Source organism: Mustelus asterias, chromosome 12, assembly GCF_964213995.1.
Source record: "Mustelus asterias chromosome 12, sMusAst1.hap1.1, whole genome shotgun sequence".
Lineage (NCBI taxonomy): Eukaryota > Metazoa > Chordata > Chondrichthyes > Carcharhiniformes > Triakidae > Mustelus > Mustelus asterias.
The window spans coordinates 15,570,880-15,586,874 of NC_135812.1; the positions used below are offsets into that span (position 1 = coordinate 15,570,880).

General features: G+C 41.2%; 1 protein-coding gene across 1 annotated transcript in view; it reads right to left on the minus strand.

Annotated features, from left to right (window-relative positions):
* The window catches only part of LOC144501872 (nuclear pore membrane glycoprotein 210-like), a 154,846-nt gene that overhangs the window by 46,267 nt on the left and 92,584 nt on the right, over positions 1–15,995 (minus strand). The window contains exons 19-26 of the mRNA XM_078225916.1: positions 13,326–13,430; positions 10,463–10,564; positions 10,257–10,385; positions 9,696–9,823; positions 7,879–8,011; positions 6,936–6,998; positions 4,626–4,805; positions 3,250–3,330 (exon numbers count right to left, since the gene is read on the minus strand). Of these exons, the coding sequence (XP_078082042.1) occupies positions 3,250–3,330; positions 4,626–4,805; positions 6,936–6,998; positions 7,879–8,011; positions 9,696–9,823; positions 10,257–10,385; positions 10,463–10,564; positions 13,326–13,430 (921 nt within the window). The remainder of the gene's footprint in view (positions 1–3,249; positions 3,331–4,625; positions 4,806–6,935; positions 6,999–7,878; positions 8,012–9,695; positions 9,824–10,256; positions 10,386–10,462; positions 10,565–13,325; positions 13,431–15,995) is intronic.

Sequence of the window (15,995 nt, forward strand, 5' to 3'; positions counted from 1 at the left end):
TATTGCTAAGCAGCCATCCAGGAGCAATGTCAGATCCTCGCAAGTAAGGAGACGGCTTCATCAAGATGAAAACATACATCTGACATCACACACTCATGCCCAACTTGCAGACATTTGTAATATTCCCAATTGATCCTTAAATACATGAGGAAAGTGGCAATCAGCCTTAAATGCAGAGACAATAAGCAGCTAGAGGCATGAAAGCCTATGGTGCTCGATGTTTAACACTACCTTTTTCAAAAACTCACTTATAAAATAAACGCCATTGCAAAGAACATTTTGGAGAAATTATTATAACGTTTGTTGTGAGAAATACTTGTGCCATCCACAAAACAACAGACAGCAGTAGGATAATCAGCAATCTTGATGAGCAATTCTCCTGAACTCAAATGTTTGCCTTAGATTTAAGGATGACAGTAATATGGCCAACTATCAGTCACATATGATGTGCCTTTGCTGATGTCGCAGATGCTGAAATAGAAGCTGCACACAGAGACTGCGTGAGAATTAATGCAACTGAAGTTTGAGCTGTGAGCTCATTGTGAGGGGGAAAAGTTTGACTCTTGAATGAATGCAGGACCTTGAATCACATAGATTAGCCATTGGATCCATGAGATTTGGAGACAGATTAATGTAAGATATATTGATAGAGTGATAAGTATGTACAATGAGTGAATGTCAGTGCCACCAGTGCATACAAAACTTAATTTTTCTAACCCTACTGTTACGTCTAGGTGTGGCTTGACATCTGCAGCAGAGGTGCAGGCAGCTTGCTGACTACTGTTCTCTGAGATTACTTTGGCAGGTGTCCTCTGGTAGCCAGAGGCCTTGAGGGCCCCAGTCTTCTAAGAGTCTCCTGTTCTGGAGCAGGTGCGCCTTCCTAGCCTGATCTGCTAGAGTTGATGGGGTCATTGGCAGAAGGGAGTTAAGAGTGGCAAGGCACTCTTGGAGTGCCCTGGGTGGATGCCCACAGGTCCCTGGTTTGCGCTCCTCCTCCTTCTGAAATCCTGACATCTCCATAAATCCTTGAGGAGAAGCGGCACCTGGAGATTGGTTGAGCTGCCCAGTCCCCCGCTAGCCTAGCTACTGCTAGACTGCATCCATGCCTGGAGCAAACATGTGCAGGACTGAGTACAATCCAGCAGAAACCTCTGGACTTGGTTCTCAAAGGCAGCTGCCACTCTTCCAATGGAGACTTCCATGCCCTCATATGCCGGAGCCATGACATAAGGCAGAGTGTTGACAGACTCCGCCATCCTTCGTCCCCGTCTGCCTGATGTTCCAGTTTGCCTGTCTCTGCACCTCCAACATTTCTTTTAGAGCCAATTCTCGAGGCTCATCATCAGACTCAGCAGGGGCCAGATCTCCAGCAGTTGTCCACGTGTCAGAGACCTCAGCTGTCACTGCCTCCACTAGCTGTGAACCTGTGTTGGTGAGGTGATCATCAGATTGTGAACCCAAACCTATTCTAGAATTAGGTCCCACCGAGGTGCATATATCTGAGCTGGTGGAGGATGTAGGTGAATACAGTGATGGTTCTTCATTGGATAGTTGACCTGCTCTCTTAGCAGAAGTGGTCTGGGGGCTAGAGAAGGATGTTCTTCCCTTTTTATTGTTGGTATCTGGAATAGAGAAAATTAGTGATTTACTCAGCAGGCTCATACATTAGAGATTGTTTTAAGGGTTTGTTCAGTAGGTGTCACTAAAAGACTCAGAGGCCTTTAAGGTTGAACAGTAGTGGTTATCGGTAACATAACTATTTCCATATGTACAAAGTATAGCCCAGACTATGAGCCAACTCCATGCTTACTTCTCTACAAGTTTGCATACTCTTAGTCTGACTCACCCTTGCCATGACTCTGCATTATACAGTGGGTGGTACTGTTCTCCAGTCTCACATTAACCCTTACTATGTTAACATTCTAATAGATCACTCAGTTATTGTCTGCATGTTGTTGAGGTATACTGGCCTGTGGGGGAGGCTGATCTTGCGTTCCACATGAGAAGGATCAACTCTGTCACCTGTTCCTTGAATGGGGAGAGTGTCCTCAACTCTGGGGTCAGCCCTCCCATCTTGGCTCTCTCCCTTTTGTTATGGGAGATCTTGTCCTGCGTAAGGACAGATAGATTGACCGTGCGCATTATGGATTAAAGAGCAGTTCAAATGCAGCATGCCTGTTGTGTCTGCTGAGACCTCCCCAGTAAGGGATTAAGACGCAGGATCTTGCATAATTCTCCGCCACCACTTAAAGTGGCTGGCAGACGATCAGTGCTGATGACCCACCTGCTGGTAATGGGTGACATCGTTCTGGGCTCTAACCCTTAGATTGCCCGATGCCCTTATGTGAGTGTGAGCTTGGAGTAGAAGTTTGACTACACTGGCAGAGCAGAACATGCATCCTTTTGTGGCACTGCGGGGCGGTCATTTTTTTTGTTTGCTATGGGTGCTAACCTCCCTGCCGACATCCTCCCTGGCTGGCATGGTCAGGTGGGCGGACTTGCTGCTTCCATCTCAAGGAAAGAGGACCTTTTGTCTTTTCTGGACAGCCTGGAGGAGAATCCCCAGAGAGGCTTTGCTGAAATGTGGTGCTGATGGTTTGGTTTTTATCGGTGCCTGGATTCTATGTGCAATAGAACATCTGGGCTGCAGTGAGTGTCCGGGGTACTGTTTAAATATGCTGCCAGAATCTTCGACCCTGAGAGATAACAGTGGGGAAGACGAATTCCTGCCCACCCTGCCAAGAGATTGGCCAAGCTCCTCGCTGGTGCATAATTAATCAGCTGAATAGTGAAGATCATGCGTGTTCAGCTGTCTCGCTGCCCAGTGGAAATCACGCCAACCTTCCTGCCTGCCACTGCATTTAGTCTTCAGAATTCCACCCTATGATACAAATAACATATATCTAATATATTGGCCAAAATACTCTGGCTGTTCCCACCAGCGGGATCTTCCATTCCTGCCGACGTGATCCCCGCCACGGGGTCCCTGGCAACAGACAATACGAACAACAGGTTAATGTGTTGACAGCGGCAGGACCGGAAGATCCTACCGCTGGGCAATGGCAGGCTGCCTCTGGAAAACACATTGGGGAGTGGGCAGAATATCCTGCTGATTGTGTTTCATGTTGTTTTGCCTTGAAAAATTACTTATTTCTGCTTTGTTATAAAATATGTTACATAAAATGCCACATTATTTACAGTACTGATCTTGATCCACATGTAAATATATAAAATTATTGTATTCTGTACCTGAGTTCCAGTCCTCAATCTAGTTACTGGGGCATGGATTTTTATCCCTTTTAGCTGAATCACGTCTACAGTCACTTCATCCTTTTGTCAAAACATAAAACTCTAGTTACTCTTAAGAAGAATCTTATATTTGTGTAGCCCTTTGGAAGCTGTTCACTGATGTATGTAGCTTTGAAGTACACATACATTCCAGCCTTCTGAAAAAAACTGCTTGTATACTATTTAAAAAGCAAACAAGCCAGTGCATTAAATGGGCACAGAATGACTACAGTACTTGTAAGAGTTAGTCACCTTCATTTATGTAATTTTTTTTAGGTCTTCATCAAAATCTAAAACATTTAAATGAGAACAGCTTCAGTTTTCAAATAAAACCTATAAAGTAACTATGGGACACAGATGCACCATCTATCGAGCAAAGACTAGTTTGTACGCAAGAACAAATAGGCTTTTATTAGCAAAAGACTTGGAGCACACCCATGCCGATGAACTGGTCCAGACTGAGGCAGGGGGGTGGGGAGCAGTCGCCTTTATACCTGGACCGGGGGGGGGGGGGGGGGGGGGGGGGGAGAGAAGTCTCGGGTAGGACCGGCAGGGATGTGTCCAGGCATGTCACATATACAGGTAATAAGCTAACAGTGGTTTACCACAGACACAAACCCCTACCTCCACCCCCCCCCCCCCCCCCAATCTGTTGCCTCAGCAGTGGCCACTGCTCACAGGGACAAGCAAGCTAGTCGGTAACACCCCATGACAGGACTTTGTCCAGAGTGAGGGGTGGATGTTCCTCCTCCAGGTTGTGGAAGGGCTGACTTTGGTCAGGGGAGGGAATGCATTCCCCACCAACTTTTTAGGCGGCCAGGTGGGATACCCCATTAAATTTTGTTCAATAAGTACAGCAAAAGCAATTAGTTACGAATAAACGCCATTCCTCAAATATATGGGCTGGAATTCTCAAACCGTCCACGCTGGTGGTGAGGCCAGAGAATCCCACCCTTAAATTTAGGGCAGAAAACATTAGGTCTCATACTTATGTAATACATTGAAATGGCAGAAGGATGAATAGCTGATCCAATCTCCCATTATCCAACATAAATTTTGGAAGGTAAAACTTAAAAGCTTTAAAGGAACTCGTCTTTTTATCTGTTCTTTTTTTCTACAGCAGATCTTTCTACAACTACTGATTTTTTTTTTGGTAGGAATGCACAAAACCAAACAGAGACAGTAAATGTAAACCTCATTCATTTGCTTTCGATTGGCAAAAATGACAAGAAGCCTTTGATGCATAAAACCAATAGCCCTCATTTCATGAGCCAAATTAAAAGTTGGGTCTTTGGGTGGAAGTCTATAGCAGACTCAATGGCAAAAAGTAATATTACCTTAGAGAAAACAACCACCCTTCCTGTGTCATCGTCGACAGCTTGGACAATACCTGTCACTTTTGCGGTTCCCACCACCAGGGCAGTCAGCTGCCCTAATTCATTTACCTTGGCAATGGTGTTATTATTAATTGAGAAATAAATATTTGACTGTGGTTGTGGACCACCTTCAGACATCACCTGCAATCAATTGCAACACATGGATTAGAAAATGCTAATTTTCTTTATGAAACAAAGCTTGTAATCAACACCTCTCAAAATAAAAGAATGTTTATTACTTTTCAGATGAAAGTTCTTTTTCCCAGATATTTTCCCAACAGATTTAGCTTACTGTTTTCTCATACAAACAACATTAGTTTAAAGGATACAGGAGATAATTTCTCACAAGTTTTCTCTTTGTGAATTTATTTACCTCCCCATCTTTATATCTTATTGCCAACGAATCTATTTCTAGTCCATTCAGAGGCAGTAGAATTCCTCCTGGAATTCTACCATTCTTGCTTTTTACTTTAATTTCCCTTTGCTATTGAGTGATTAGATTCTAATTGGTGCTGATCTCTGATGGCAAAAGATTAGAAATAAAGGGAGAGGTGGCAATGAATCAATGTTCTGTTGTTCTTTGGATCACTGCCATTTTTTGCTTTAATACAACAGCATACTGGGTGGAAAAAGTTACCTTTCTATACCTGCATATTCTGTACAAGGAGGCCTCATGGCACAGTAGGGAGAGTCCCTGCCTCTGAGCCAGAAGCTCTGGGTTCAAATCCCATTCCAGAGCTTTATGGCCAAAGGTGTGTTCATACCATGATCAAAGAGGTTGACCATCAGTCTGCAAACCTTTCCAATCAACAATACGGCAACACTCTTATGTAATAAGAGTGGGAGAGATTCCTGGTCAGCCATGTGATGGAAAGAAATTGCAGCCCCTTTCTTCACTATCCATAGCTCCAAGCTACAACATGCATGTAGAAGTCAATGTTGCCACAGCAACTTGGACTCCTGTTAGGGACGAGTTGGCTCAGTAGACTGGACAGCCAGTGTGGATCAGATTGATGCCAACAGCACAGGGTTTGATCCACGTTCCAGCTCGGAGGGATTCAGGACCTGCCTTCTTGTCCTAACTGTAGTGGAGATTGTGGTGCTGTGGGTCAGACCCACCTTGTGAACTGAAGAAGAATGTTCTATACGCATATCAGAAACCCTTTAATGAATCCTGGTACTTTTTGATATAGAAACATGTAAAATTTAAATGTTCTTCCCATTGAATCAAATTTAGAAATATAATTCTGAGATGAATTGCATTCACTAACTTAAATAATGTATACTGTTCTACAAAAGGCCATTCACCTTATAGCACAGATAATAGCATTGCATACAATAATCAATGAAGAAATGAATAAAAATTTTGCTGATGATTGTTAGAAAAATATATTTGGATATGTTAAAAATTCCACATATGTTAAAAATATCACCTATAGTCACCTCAGTATTCAGTAGTTAACGTGCTTGCTTCAGAATTGCTTGTTTGGTCTCAGAACCTATTATGGGCTTTGCTGGGTCTTAGCTGATTTGTGATTTGAACTACTATACAATAAGACATTTAGGGCTAATGAAGGAAATTTTGTGAATGTTAAGTTACAGTTCAGTAGTTCAATAACCAAACAAATGCATGGGAGGCACAATAAATTAGGGCCATCTTGAGTTGCAAACAAATGCAAGTTCTTTCATTTCTTGTTGGTCCATTTCAGCTATCTCAATTAATATCAATAATTTACTCAAAAATGGAATTGAGGTCAGCTAAAGCAAATCTTCTAGTGGCTCCAAGCAGGTATAAAGCGCAATTCTAAACCTACTAACATCAGTTTCCCATTTAATAAGACAAAAATAAGGCCAGTACAGTATGTACGAAAGCCAATGTATAATGTTGTGCAGTTTTTCCAGAGCATGTTTTTAATATTTTATATAATTTACACTGTACATCCCAAGTTCATCATAAGATTCTCAAGTATAACACCAATGGCCAGAATTTTCCAGCAGTTCACGTCCCACTGCCACTGCAAGAGAAGACGGAGAATCTGGCGCTCAGCCAAATCTCGGTTCGCTGCAGCGGGACCAGAGAAACTCGCCAGCGTGAACGGCTGGAAAATTCCGGCCCATATCTGTTATAAATGTACATTAGCTTCTCATCTTTTTTATGTTAATTTTATGCTATAATTCAGAAAATATTTGGCCCCCATGAAATAGCAGTGTTCCTAAATCCTCTATTCATGCAATAAGAAAACATGTATGAACTTACTTATGTTTACTAACCTGCATCATGCCACCAATGATCAATGTCACTTTCCGTGGGATTAATCTAAAAGGTGGGAAAACCTGAAGCCAATGTAAATTATAGGTTAGCATCACATGAGCAATCTTATAAATCCTCATTTATCTTTTTTTTATGCACCAATAAACTTGCACACAATATGTCCGAATGTATTAACCTATATTACTGGTTAAGAAAGCAACATGGCTCTATGAATGACACTAAAGCAAAATACTGCAGAGGCTGGACATCTGAATAAAAACAAAAAACTGCTGGAAATACTCATCAGGTTAGGCTGTATCTGTGGACAGGAACAGATTTGACGGCCGGAGTTTTATCGCCTTGCAGAATGGAATTCTCCGTTGGCCTCTGGCAGGATTTTACGAGCCTCGCCCGAGCGAGGTCATAAAATCCTGGCCGACATTTCAGGTTGGGATGATCTCTCACCAGAATTTGAGAGTTAAAAGGGGGAAAGAGTGCAATGCTCAAGCTCTATTCTTCAGCATGTTACTCAGCAACATTTCTGTCCCTTTCCCATGGCCTATGGGCAATATTCCCCCAAGCAAGGAAACTGTATGCAGCGTGGGGCCCTGATTCCCACCATTATTTACATGATATAGGGTAATGAAAGAACAGCCAGCAGTTTTTGTACCAGAAGGAAAATTTAAGTGGGTGGCAGGCCTCCTCGGTTTATTTTCCCACTGCTTCTATATTCCACCCAACTTGGGATAGTATATTGAAGAAAAATCAACACTTTAACGCAAATATTCCCATAGGACACAGGCACTGCTAATTTACTGTTCAGGGAAAGCATCATTCGATTGAAATTGTGCAATATGGCCTCAGGGTGTTCAAATCCATTACTGTTTGCATTGTGTTTAAATTAAATATATGTGCCAATGCTGGCTAACTCATATTCATGATAATAAAAGGAAACAAACTCACTTCAATCTGACGTGGGGCAGAGCTCAACTTTCGACCATTTTTGTCTCTAACAGTTGCCACAAGAGTGGTTTGACCCAAAGCCATGGCTCTAATTAAGTAACTTGCAGCATATTTATCTAAATCAGTAATTCTTCTGAAAGTGAAAACGTTTGTGAAAATGCTGTGATTTACGAAATATCTCGTAAATATTTACGAATATGGTAAATTATCCTAGCATAATGCTCAACACCAAAATTCTTCTTCAGTTTGGATAAGTCCAGAGTATGGATCTCTCCACATTAAATAATGTCCAAAGCACACAACATTCCCAAGCTAAGAAAATCAACTGATTTGCTGGTTCTAATCATCCTTATCCCTTCCCATTCCAATACGAATTCCATCTTTCAGTCAATTGCAAATTGGGAGATTCGAAAATGGGATCTCGTTCAGCTGTTGGGGGCCTTGCCTGTTGGCTGAGAGCCGAAGAGAGACCTGTGCTGTCTCTTTATAGTAAGGCCCACCGCACCACAAAACAGTGGCGAGGCCAGCTGCAGGCCTTCCTCTGGAATCAAGACCCCCAAGCGCAGAGGTCTAACCTACTGAAAACTGCTGGCCACTGGAGGTGACAAGATGGCCGCACAGTTCTACCTGTTGTGCATTCTGTATGTCAACAGGCCCACCCACCACTGGGTTAATTCTGGCATCTGTGAGGTGAAGTCCTTAAGTGGTCATTAATTCGCAATTTAAAGACTGCAACAAGTGGCAGGGAGGAAAGGTCAACAATGGGCCTTCCCACCAAGAAATTAATTCTAGCAGAGGTGATGGGCTCTGGTTCCCTAACATCCAACTGCATGCCCTTCCCACCACCAAGCTCTCCACCAGCGAGAGGAGAAGATTTTGTCTATGTATACAGTTACAGGGCTTCCACAAATTCCAAGCGAATTTTCAACATTTATTAAGTATGTCTCTTCAGGTTGAACTCCGACGAAGAATTACTGGATCGTATCCAATAAATGGTGAGGAAAAAATCTATCAAGCACATATATTGGAATTGAGAGCAGAATCTCTCAATATGCAGTCAATGGCTAAAGCTTCCCACTGGTATAACAAAGCCAGCGAACTTCATCAATATTGCTATTATTCTTATCCATTAGCTCTTATTCTCTTCCTCATCCTTATCTATTAGTTTTGTTTGCCTTCTCTATATCTCTATCGCTCTTTTTCACTTTCATTTTCCTTCACTTGTTATTTTTCTCACATTTTTCATTTATGTTACTCCTGTTTTCCCCTCCTGTAGGTTCCTTTATTTCTCTTTTTTCTCATTTTACACTTTCCTTTTAGACCTTCCCTTTTCTACCTGAAATGAGATAGACCTGGTCACCGTGTATTAGTACCACCAACCCTTGCCAGTGGGTGAATAGAATGAGGGTCAGTGTATGGGAAAATACAGCTTTTGAGGTAGCTGATCAGGAGCCAGACAGCAGGCAGACCAGATGGGTTTTCGACCCTCAAGCGTGAGAACCCCATTATTACTAAGTAGTGAAAGTTGGTATCAAACTATATAGCTACTGCTGCAAATGAATGTTTTTATACACCAATAAACAAATTGCAAAAGGACGGGATTTTCTGACCCTGGCGCTCTGGTTTCTGTCATGACAAAAGCCACAAGCCAGCCAAAAGTTCGTTGACGTGGGCGAGACCTGAAGATGCTGTCTGTGTCAGCCAGAAAATAATGATCTTTGAAAGAAATATGAATTTTAGCTCTGATATTTTTGGTTCGTCTTTCTAAAATGCCATTTTCAAACCATTACACCATCTGAATCTTGCTCAATACTTACTCTAAGGTGACAATTGGGGACGCTGCCTGTAAGCTTATATTCATGTGACGAAAGTATCTGTTCAACAAGGGTTTCTTGTAAAAATCCAGGACTCTGACATTAACTGGAACAGACTTTCCAATTTCAATCTGTAGGTTTGGATGATGAAATAGCTCATTTAGTTACAAACTCTGGCTCATTTTCCACCCTGGTCCCATACAGATTTCTTTACACCATTCGTTGGCTGAGAGATTTTCTTTGAAACATTCCCACCCATCAAAGTGCTATTGATTTAAGTATAGGCATTTAAAAGTACTAGGTTAATATTAGATTACAAAAATGTGATCCCAAGGAAGTTAACCGCATGGAGCTTTAATTTCTCTAATATGTATGGGAATGTTTATTCCATCAGAAAAGAATTTAACACAAAAACAGAAAATGTTGGAAAATCTCAGCAGGTCTGACAGCATCTGTGGAGAGACAACAGCTTTGAGTTTGGATGACCCTCCATAAACTGCTCTGAAGTAGTAATAGCATAACATTACGCTTTTCATTATATTTGCATACCTACAACGCACTTACCTTGTGAATAAGATCTAGCTCAAAATCTAATACATCTGAAACATAGATTTCTGCTCTGGCTGGACCTTTGCATGTCAGGCATAGATCATATGCTTTTATTGTCACGATTCCAGGTTGTAGTGGCCTTATCTGCAACAACAAAGGTAGGAGTGTCAATGCAAGTAAAACAAAAATGTAGAAAGACTTTCTGAGAACTTGATACTAACTTGTACATAATTTTTGGCCTCCAGGTACTTGCTCGTCAAAATCTCAGTGTCTGTAGTATTAACGAAAAAGTATCCAGAGCCCTCAGTTAAATAAACTACTTCCTAAAAAAAATAAAATGTATGTTACTGGCATTGGTTTATTTAGAAATACACAAGTCCACAATTTAACTCATGTCCTTGGATTGTTCCAAAGTGCTTCTTTCAAACATAATCACTGTTGCTATACAGGCATATGCAGGACAATTAATTGGCAGAAAGCTAGGATTTGTAAATAGCAAATAGTTTAACATCCAGTTAGTCCTGCTTGTAGTGGTTTCAGTTGAGAGAAGAATGTTATCTGAGCTCTTTCTGCAATCTTTTATAATCACCCGAACAAGTAGAAGCAGTCTCAAGTTAACGTTTCAACTGAAAAAAAGCAGGAATAGATCATTCAGTCTCTCAAGCCATCTTGCTTGGCTCCACCATTTTTTTGGCATATGGGCACTTCTGGCATATTCTTCATCCCTAATAGCCCTTGAGAAAGTTATGGCGACCCATCTCCTCGAATATGACTGAATGACTTGCTAGACCATTTAAGAGATAACCACTCAGCTGTGGGTCTAAAGTCACATATTGGCCAAACCAAGTTGGAATGCCATACTTCTATCGCTAAAGGATGTTAGTGAACCAGAGGGTTTTCACTACAATCCAGTAGCTTCAAGGCCACTGTTAACTGTTATTCCAAATGCATTTATTTGAATGAATTTAAATTTTTCAGGAAATACAATCATGCTTCAGGGGGTCATTAGTCAAGGCTTCTGGACTACTATTCCAGCAACGTAACCACTGTACTACCACCTGCTTTTAGACCCTTGGCTTGCAAAAAAAAACTTATTTCAGATTTTAACTGATTAAAAATAAAAACTTGCACTCTACGGCAAGGAGACAGGCCCTTCGCCTCAAACTGGTCCATGCCGACCAAAAAGCCCAGCTAAGCCAACTCCATTTACCTGCATTTGGCCCATATCCCTCTAAACCTTTCCTATCCATGTATCTGTCCAAATGCTTTTTAAATGTTGCCAATGTCCCTGCCTCAACCACTTCCTCTGGCAGCATATTCCACATACGTACCACCCTCTGTGTAAAAAAGTTGTTCCTCGCTTTCCCCTCTTAACCTAAACCTATACCCTCTAGTTCTCAATTCCCCAACCCTGGGAAAAAGACTGAGGGCATTCACCCTATCCATGCCTCGAAACAAAGAGTTATATAGGGTTTTTCACAAGAACCAGATGTGTTTCAAAGTGCTTTAGAGTCAATGAAGTGCTTTTGAAGTACATCACTGTTGCAATGTAGGAAATGCGACAGCCAAAATGGGCACAGCAAACTCCCAAAAGCGACAATGCGCTAATGACCTGATAATCTGTGTGTGTGATGTTGATTGAGAGATAAATAGTGGCCGGGGCACTGAGTATAACTATTCTGTTCTTTTTCAAAATAGTGTAAATTGAGCTTGCATCTAATGCCTGTGTGGGAGAGAATTCCACAGTTCTACCAGCTTGTGTGTGAAGAGGTGTCCTAACATTTCTTCTGAATGGTCTGGCTCTGATTTTAAGGTTATGTTGCCTTATTCTAGACTCTCCAACCAGCAGAACACATTTCTCTAACAACCCTATCAATTCCTTTCAAAATTATAAAAACCTAAACAAATCTGTATTTAACCGTCTATGTCTCAGGCCATGTAAGCCAGTTTATTAAATCTCTCCTTCTAACCTAACCTTTGGAACCGGGGAACACTGCACTTCAGGCCTTCCAAGGCTCATATATCCTTTTGGATGCCTAGAACTGCACACAATACTCCAGGTGAGGTCTAACCAGGGCTTTGCATATCTTTGAAGCCAAATGTCCTTCCTTCTTATTCTAACATTCCAGCCAATCAGTTCTTTTAATTTTCACTTGTACCTGAATACTATATTTTAATGATCTGTGTGCTTAGGGCCCTAAATTTTGGAATTCCACCCGTCCTAACTTTCCACCATTTAAATAATATATAATAATAATAATCTGTCCTTCTAAATCCAAAAATGGATTATCCCATTCATACCTGCATTGAAATACATTTGTCACAGTTTTGCCTAATTAATCGATCAATATTTCTTTGTAATTTTATATTTCTATGCATACAACCTACACTACCAACTTTTGGTTATCATTAAACATGGATAGTTCCACAAAGCAGCTTACTAAGGAAATTTGAAGCTAGATTGTTTGTTCAAACCCTGATTAGGCAACGATCAGTGATTTTCTGACTTAGAGGTGACACTGCTATAAACCAAGTCAGGTTGACACTCAGTAACTTTATTATGAAATATAAGGCTGACTTATCGTCTGGGTGTGGATGCTGTTTGCTAATGGCCACACTTTGTTTTTTTTGGAAGAAATCTGATTTTTCTTTGTACTCCAGATCCCGCACCATTTTCCTCTGGCCTTTTTGCGGTTCAGGAATGTCTAGTTTGCAAAATGGACCCCCCGTCCTCGCTGAGGTCAGGTACTCCATTTTAAATGTGGCCCAAATGTCAGATTTGCACCTGTACAATTTAATTTATGATGATCAAATAAATAAAATTTAATCTTTTCCTACATGAGTTTCAGAAATCATTATCAGAATTTTGTGCAATGCATTCCAAAATTTCATTTGCTTAGAATTAGAATATGATGATTGATTATTCAGTTTCTACAAATTGTAGTCGAAGACTCATACAACCATTTTGTGCACTGTATTACTTCAATATTGCCCATAGTCTATTTAATCTCTTGGATTTTCACAAAGATCCTTGTTATTCTATAATTTTATTACATATTTTTGAACAATTAAAGCACATCTTACCAAAATATCAGGATGATTGTAAACAGTGAGATTTTTGGGTACTAAAGACACATCATCCACCAATAACAAATCAATAGTGGCTGTTATTGGCAAAAACAAAACATTCTGCAACGCAAAACAAAAATGCACTTATTTGACATGTATATATGGGTGAAATGGGTTTAGTATTATTTAAAACATTTACTTTACAGGTACAAAGAATGCATGTTACACCTCTGTAAAGAATCTTAAACAAAGAACACAGATCTACCTATGTGGTTTAACTGGTGAGTCCAGTTACATAATCTACCTATCTGTGCATCCATCCCAGTTGTTTCTCCAACTGTAACACATTATTGTAAACAAAAGATGCAAACATGTTTCATTTTTGTTCAATCTACAATAAATAACATATTCATTTGATAATTTACCTTAAAAAAAGTAATTCGCTTAATGTCTGGGATTGGCTGCCTCTTACATCACAGCAGATTAGATCGATGAAAGCATCAAGGAACCCTAATAAAATTTAAAACCTTGGGAAAGCTGTCTACTGGTTGGAGTCGTACCTATCACAAAGGAAGATGGTTGTGGCTGCTGGAGTCCAATCATCTCAGCATGTCACAATAGCAATCTGTTAGGGCAGAGTCCTAGGTTCAACTATCTTCAACTGCTTATCACCTTACTTTCACTCCATCATAAGGTCAGAAATGGGAATATTTCCTGATGACTGAACAGCACTTATATTTGCAACTCCTCAGTTAATGATGCTGTTTCTGCCTGCATGCTGCAAGACCTGAACAACACTTAGGACCAATAGGTAGCAAATAACATTTCTGCCACACAAATGCCAGGCAATGTCCACCTCCAAGGAGACGTTAACCATCTCCCCATGACATTCAATGGCATTACCATTGCTAAATGCCTAACTGTAAATATCCTGGCAGTCACCATTGACCAGAAATGTAACTGGACTCACCAGTTAAACCACATAAATACTTGAGATTGGGAATTCTGCAACAAGTACCTCACCTTCTGACTCTCCGAGTCTGTCTACCATCTATAAGACACAATTCAGGAGTGTGATGGAATACGCTCCACCTACCTGGATAATTGCAGCTTGAACAAAACCCAAGAAGCTTGACACCATCCAGCAGAAAGCAGCTTATTTGATTGGCAGCCCACATCCACCACCTTAAATATTTACTCCCTTCATCACAGGCTGCAGTGTGTACCATCGGCATGATGCACTGCAGCAGAGCACCAAGGCTCTTTAGATATTTCAAACCCCTGATCTCTACCATACAGAAACTTCTGGGACAAGGACCACAGGTGTATTTCAACACCTCCATCTGAAAATTCTCCTCCAAGTCACACGCCATCCTGACATGGAAATATATTGCTGTTCCTTCGCTGCTGCCAGGTCAAATTCCTGGAACGTATATTAGGGACCAGATCAGAAACTCCAAGGTATATTACAAAGTTAGCTTGGAACACACTTTTTTGATTTTGGCATAATGGTGTGCATAAGGGGTAGACTTTTATGACCTCGCTTGAGTGAGACCGGAAATTCCCGCCCAAGGTCAACAGACATTTCTGTTGTCCACCCCTTGCCCACTCCGATTCCGTGGTGGGCGAGGACGTAGAATTCTAGTGAAGGTGGACATATTTGGGTTATGTTTCTTGTGCAGGATTTGTTTTAGCAGTTTATTTTATTATCGGTGCTGTTTTGTCTACATCCAGCAGCCCTGTTGTTACTGCAGCAGCATAATTAATCTTTAGTGCTAAAATGTTTGTTTTAATCTGGACTAATGCAGGTTGTTATTTTAGTGTTTTCCCCTCAGGTTTTTCAGAGTGGGGCTTGAATCATGTGACTGGATGGAGCTAAGCTCACAGAGAGAAACCTAGTTCAGTTGCTGCTTGGGAGCTGTATAGAGAAGTAGCTCTTTCCTTTTCTGGAGACTGGGATCTGCCAGAATCTAGGTCTCTTTCTCTTAAAGACACAGTATCATCACACCTAACAGCACTGAGGTGTAGTTACATGGCAAGGATTGTTGCAGTTAAGAAGGCAGATCAGCATCACCATTTCAAGGGCAATCATGGAAGGGAATAAATGCTGTCCTTGTCAGCGATGTCCAAATCCCATGAATGGATAAAAATATTTCCTGTCAAATAATAGCTTCACTGCTGTCTGATCAAAATAACCGCGTGTTACTCACAAACAAAAGGGCAGAAGTTAGCCATTGATGGTTAAAAAGGCTGCAACCTAGTCTTCCAATCTTACCTCCTTCCTTACATGCTCTAATTTTAAGCTGCTCTGTTCAACCGACCAGAGAGACATCCGCCAAGGTAAAGAAGAATTGGGTCAGGAGTGGCTCAGAAGGGATTTTTTTTTCAACAAGATTTTTTGTTGTTGGTTTTTTTTGTGGGCTAAGAAACAAGAGTGTTTCTGCTTCACTGGACCCCATAGCCTTGGGTCAGCCTTGTCCTGGGCTTCCCTTACTCTATTTCCCCAGCTTACACGAGTATAAAGGATTATTCCTTCAAGTTCTTGGCTGAGACTGTGACATAGAAACCCAACTCCTGCCAGTTATGCTTCCTATTGCATTTGGGTGGAGAAAGTAACCCATGAGGCAGAGGTTGTAATCTTCCAGGTCTCATCAAGAGGTCAACCTCCTGTGCCTTGTTGAAGTC